Below are 3,724 nucleotides of genomic sequence, written 5' to 3'. Positions count from 1 at the left end.
GTCATTAAATACAAAAAAATAGATTTTTAAAAAAAGGTGCGCTAAGTTCGCGCTAACATCACGTTTTTTCCGTTATAGATAATACTAGAGGCGATACTACCATGTTACGTCCAACAAATCCAATCTCCTACGTACAAAAGGCAAGAAGACAAGACAGAGAAAGAAATAATAAATCAATTAGCCATCGCTGTTAAGACATTGGTTAACAATTCTGAGGCGTTAACGAAGTATGTATGAAACATTTTTTTTTTACTTTATAAGCCTACAGCTTTTTTATTTTGAACCGTTATACTTATTTCTGCTTTGTTCTATGGTATATTATTTAATTCTGTAATATTTTTGGTGGATTTAACCATCTCAGCAAGTTAACTAACCCGACTTCACTGAGACAAAGAGATTTTTAACCATGGTGGTGTGACCTCTCCTCCTTTCTCTTTTCCTTGCATGCATGATGTGCACTAGTGAATTATATATAAGTATACGAGATCTATATTAATTTAATGTCGTTTTTCCGAATAGTTAAATATTATAGAATAAAGATTTTCTTGACAAGAGAGAATGCTACAAACATTTTTTTTCTCTTATAAGTAAACCTACCAAAAAGGTACACTCCGATTTTTTTCTAATCTGGCACAAATGTAGAAGTACAAAAAATATTTAGGTCATATTTTTCCATTTTGGTCCACTTTGAGTTTCACGAGCAGTTTACAACTTTTTAATATTCTCACTCCTATTACCAACAAGTGCAACAAAAACACATAAGAAATAAAATTGAATAAAATATATAATTAAATAATTTTAACAAGATGGGCATAGCTGAGACACGAATTATTTTAAATTTCTTTAGCCGAGATTCCAATCGAAATATTTTAAATCTGTGCTAAATTAGTAAAAAATAAAAGTTATGTTACCGATAGTTGGTACTTTTACTGTGTTCTTTTTTTTCTCAGTTACTTAATGAGAGATCAACGCTTTCTTGACTTTTATAGATATTACAACGGTCCTCAGAAATTGAGTCCCGAACACAAGGGCTCCAGTCAAAGAAACTACGGCAAAGGTCCGTACTCACCGGGTTTCGACTTCGAGGAGGATACCCACGTGAAGTACATGGAACATTCGAAGATTCGAAATTTCTACGATCGAGACAACGAGGACGCGGAAAATTTCCACAAGTACGAATTTAGGAGACCGCGCGACACTTTACTGAACATGGTCGGGGACTTCGTCACACGTTGCTCCGCTCGTCTGATTGAACTCAACAAGAAATCTCAGGACGGGAAGACCATCGAGCTGCTGGATTCGAAGTGTCACGTGGTAATTTAACGACTCTACAAACTCTCTTAAAATGAATAAGTGAACATCACTGAAAACAGTGAATATACACTGATTTGCAGTTATAAGTGTTGCGTTGAAACTGCTCAGTGTTATACTTATAACTAATATCAGTGACTGTTCACTGATTCATTTTAAGAGAGCACCATATACTTGTTATTAACAATTAATTTATCACTGTGTACAATGCATCCAATAGACAATTAATAACTAGCGCAACTGGAAGTAACGATTGCGATTCTTCGTGTAGCGACTAGCCGATATCGCGCACAGTCTCTTGAAGATCTCGCCGTACGACCCGACCACTATGGGTTGCCGCGGTCTAAGAAGATACATGAACGACATACTTCCTTCGACCGAGTGGTCGGCTGACGACATGAGACCGGCGCTGATGATAATCCTCAGGAGATTGGATAAAACTTTCAGCAAGATACACAAAAAAGCATCGATCAGAAGGAATACTGATTGGGCCGCCGCCAGTGATCTTCTGAAAGGAGTTTACGAGACTCTGTTGAGATGTCCGTACATCGCGCACTTCCAGTACCTGAAGACGCTGTTAAACACATGTCAGGTGAATATTAGCATTGCTATTTTCCATCTTACCAGCAATATGATTCACCAATATTTTAGACGTAGTCGCGTTCTTTGGTCTTGAAGAATGTTAATTCTGTATTTGTTATGCATTTATATTTAGAAGTTACATATCGTTGTCAATTTTTAGGCTTTGATTGTTGGCGATACTCCACCCGAAGACGTTACGTCAGCTTCCGCAGCCGCCTTAATGAGCAAGATACCGCCTCAGCACTTTTGCTCGACAGTATTGCGTTTGATCGCTTTGCACGTGATATCCTTCGGCGAAGGATATTCCTTGGAAAACGTTCTCGGTGGCCAGAGCATGTTCGCTTCTCAGACTCGCACGGAGAATACGCTTCTGAACTTATTGATACCATTATTCCTGCGTGTCGGGACTGGAAGAAAAGGTAAGAGCATCGTTCGAGAAGGCGACATTACAAATTATTTGCATTATCTCGAATTAATGTCGTAGACGTGCCGAAGTTCAGGCTGTCGGACATCAGTTTCGCTCTAACGGCGGTATTGAACACCCTTTGGCCGCCGGGAGTGAAGACGGTGCCACTGACAGCGCAAACCTTGAAAACCACCACGGACATGAGAACCGGCAGTCTAACGTTCGCTGCGCGAGATCCGAGAACTTTGACGAAAACGTCATTGACGTTGTACCAAGTAGCATTTCTGGGTAAGATCTATGTCAGAATAGAGCAATATTAAAAAAAGTACTCGGAGTCGCTACTGATAGCTCTACTCGTCCGGTATTCGCGATTGAGCGAGCGTGCAAGTCTCATCTCGTCGCCTTTTGTTTTTCGCGGTTTTCGGATGTTTTCGCGGACGTTCGGGTCTTGTCGTCTCATCTCGTCGCTTTTTGCTTTTCGCGATTTTCGGATGTTTCCGCGGGCGTTCGGGTGTTGTCGTCTCAGCTCGTTTTTCTATTGATTTTATTCGTTTTCCTATTGATTTTGCGCGGTGCGTGTTTTAGCACAGATCGTTACACCACTCCCTCGCTTTAAAGTGTACGTCCCGGACATTTACACTTAACGGATGGAACATACGTCGCCTGAACTGTGGAAGCGGAATTTTCAGTTTTCCATCCACGTGTTGCCTGGATATCCTGGCCGGGTACTTTGATAGTTCTTCTTCTCGATATATGAACAATGACGGGTGTTCGGTCGAACGCGATCTGTTTCCCGATTTTATTTTTACGGTAGGCGGTTCGGCGCAAGTTTTCTCAGGTTTGAGGTGTATGATTTTAATATCGATCGTTATTATCTGCTCGTCCGCGGTTATACGTAGACGCTTGGTTGTTTTATGAATATTGGTTGTGCCAGCGTCGTTTGACGTTTCCTCTTCGTGATGTCGGACTGTAGCTTTTATTCCTGCAGCTGTCGGCTGGTGTTCGCTGGAGTAGGCCGAATTTTCTCCTGCGGTGTTGAGTGTATAAAGTTGGCACCCCACTTTTTGAAATTTATAATTTTGAAAGTTGTTCCAGATTGTTCTGACTTTGTACCACATTGTTCCAAAGTGATATTGCTTCATTCGAAACGGTTTTTGAATAAAACAAAAAAAATGATTTTTTGAGCTGGCACCCCACTTTTCGAAAATCGAACATTCTGATACCGCAATAGATTGTTCTAGTTGTTCCAAACATTGTTCCAAAAGGACAAATCCGTAAGTTGAATTATAAGTCCAAAAAATGAAAAAAATGTTTTTAACCTGGCACCCCATTTTTTGAAAATAAAGCATTCCGATACCGATATAGATTGTTCTAGTTGTTCCAAACATTGTTCCAAAAGCACAAATCAATAAGTTTAATTATAAG

General features: G+C 40.0%; 1 protein-coding gene across 14 annotated transcripts in view; it reads left to right on the top strand.

Annotated features, from left to right (window-relative positions):
• The window catches only part of LOC116842325 (protein unc-80 homolog), a 38,341-nt gene that overhangs the window by 25,072 nt on the left and 9,545 nt on the right, over positions 1 to 3,724 (top strand). For all 14 annotated transcript variants that reach the window (XM_032811371.1, XM_032811374.1, XM_032811375.1 and 11 more), the window contains 5 exons: positions 79 to 227; positions 990 to 1,314; positions 1,583 to 1,903; positions 2,054 to 2,312; positions 2,378 to 2,587. In XM_032811371.1, the coding sequence (XP_032667262.1) occupies positions 79 to 227; positions 990 to 1,314; positions 1,583 to 1,903; positions 2,054 to 2,312; positions 2,378 to 2,587 (1,264 nt within the window). The remainder of the gene's footprint in view (positions 1 to 78; positions 228 to 989; positions 1,315 to 1,582; positions 1,904 to 2,053; positions 2,313 to 2,377; positions 2,588 to 3,724) is intronic.

This window comes from Odontomachus brunneus, unplaced genomic scaffold (genome assembly GCF_010583005.1).
Source record: "Odontomachus brunneus isolate Ranch 3 - 2012 unplaced genomic scaffold, Obru_v1 Obru_scaffold_024, whole genome shotgun sequence".
Classification (NCBI taxonomy): Eukaryota; Metazoa; Arthropoda; class Insecta; order Hymenoptera; family Formicidae; genus Odontomachus; species Odontomachus brunneus.
Note: the sequence above shows the minus strand (reverse complement) of the source record. Positions and strands in the feature narration are given on the sequence as shown.